General features: G+C 34.5%; 1 protein-coding gene across 1 annotated transcript; it reads left to right on the forward strand.

Moving 5' to 3' along the window:
• The first annotated feature begins 832 nt into the window (after nt 1–832).
• LOC107761234 (uncharacterized) lies at nt 833–1,982 on the forward strand. Its single transcript, XM_016579432.2, has one exon. It carries the CDS (start codon nt 908–910, stop codon nt 1,766–1,768), a length of 861 nt encoding a protein of 286 aa, XP_016434918.2. The 5' UTR covers nt 833–907; the 3' UTR covers nt 1,769–1,982.
• The last annotated feature ends 205 nt before the right edge of the window (nt 1,983–2,187 follow it).

Here is a 2,187-nt window from a genome sequence, read left to right on the forward strand (position 1 = left end):
CCTTAAGATTTGGAGCAAAGCCAGTTGAATCACTTCTTACAGAAACTGTGACGAACATACGTTGTTGGAAGATGAGTCAATTGAATTTGCTTTAGCGCGAAAGACTCTTTTATTTTCAAATTAAAATTTAATTATGTGAGTAAACATAAAATTTGTAAATAATATTAAAACTGAACCATTTAAAATACAGAGAGTAACAGATCAGCAGCTAAGTGTGTTAAAAAATTTAACCGAGTTCACAAGTTTAAACCCTTCAAGAAGCATGTTTTGCACTTGTTTTCAACCGAGGTTGTTGCTAAATACAACTCAAATTTAACTCACACCTTTGTTGCTCCTTGAATTCACGCCTCAACATGAGGTTCATTCTCTTTACATTACTTTGTTACTATATTTTTTTATTATTATTTTGTTTATTCTAGTAATAAGATTTGTAATTTGTCTTTTAATTTTCTGGTATTTACGTTTTCTTCGAAATTTAATTTGTTGTTTTGTTTTAGCACAATTTCTTTAACAATTAAAGGTTAGTTTGTTGTCTTTGTATATCGTTTTTACAATCAATTGTTTATTTTTATTTTATTTGTGTTTCAAGTTGTTTCTGCAGATCAGTATTTATTAGTTACGATCGCGGTTAAAGTATGTATTTTAAGAATTGAAGTTTTAGAGCGCAAATAATATTTAAACGCGTATAAAGATTGAAACTACTCTGTAAAATATATTTCTAGATCGCTCCAAGATTGGGGTCTTCATGGTATAAATGCCTAATATTGTCCCTACATCAAATGCAAGCATCACTTACATTGCATATATATCATATATGCATGGTCAGTACGTATCATATTTTTGTCAGCTATATATACAAGTCAATTACTCTTGAATATATCCACTGCTTGACCTAATTCATATCTCCATGAAAATGGAGACTCTATATTCAAGCACACACTACTGGCTAGTTGAACACCCAAGCATCAGCCAGTTCGAATGGAATTATGGCTACACTTTAGGTTCCTCCCTACTTTTCCCTACAGTTTCAGTCTTTATCTACTTGTCTCTCACTCTATTAGCTCTTCGCTTCTCGCCATTCCTTCCCACCTTCTCCGCCACCGCCCTCCACCGCATCACTACTGTGCACAGCCTCCTTCTCTGCCTCCTCTCTCTAATCATGGCCGTCGGCTGCACCCTCTCCGTCATTCACCAGATGCCACGTCATGATTGGAAATGGATAGTCTGCTTCCCTACCAATCATACTCTTCCACGTGGACCTTTGTACTTCTGGGCTAAATTCTTTTACCTTTCCAAGATTCTTGAATTCATAGACACCCTTTTAATCATCCTCAGTAATTCTCGATCACGAAGGCTCACGTTCCTCCACGTGTACCACCATGCTACGGTGCCTGTTATCTGTTACATCACACTATCTAGTGCGAATTCACAGTCGATGATCCATGTTGCGGTGATTACAAATTCTTCGGTTCATGTTATAATGTACGCTTATTACTTCCTTTGTGCAATGGGAAAGAGGCCACGGTGGAAGAGGTTGGTCACCAACTGCCAAATTTTTCAATTCATCCTTAACTTCCTATGTGGAGTGGCAACAATCTATTATCACCTCACAACTGAGATTGGGTGCTCTGGCGTTGGAATTTTGTGCTTTAATATGATCTTTAATACCTCACTTTTGCTACTTTTTCTTGACTTTCGTTCCAAGAACTATACCAACAACATGATCATCAAAGAGCGCGCTGATAACCAGAAAAAATCCGTTTATTAGCTTCTACCTAGCGTCCCTTTTCCGTTGCTTTCATATAGTAGTACTATGGTTTATTTAGTTTCTACATGCTTATGTAATACTAAACATCGTTACATCTGTATTTTAGTAAAATTAGGGGTTGTTTGGTTTACATACTATTTATGATGAGATTAGATATTGATATGCCGTGAATAATAATGTAAGAATTCTTATGCAGATATTGCTTACTTTAGAATTTTTGTTTTAAAATTTTAATTACTTTAAACCATGGTACTGTATCTTTTGTTTTAAAAAAGATTACTTTTATCTAGTTATTGTTAATACATGCATATATTCTTATTTCACATTCTCCAGGATTAAAATAAATAATACACATGCATAACTTATTTATGCAAATATTAGCAATGCGAAATTTAATGAGACCAACCAATGTTGTATTA

The sequence above is a fragment of the Nicotiana tabacum genome, chromosome 2 (assembly GCF_000715075.1).
Source record: "Nicotiana tabacum cultivar K326 chromosome 2, ASM71507v2, whole genome shotgun sequence".
Taxonomy (NCBI): Eukaryota; Viridiplantae; Streptophyta; class Magnoliopsida; order Solanales; family Solanaceae; genus Nicotiana; species Nicotiana tabacum.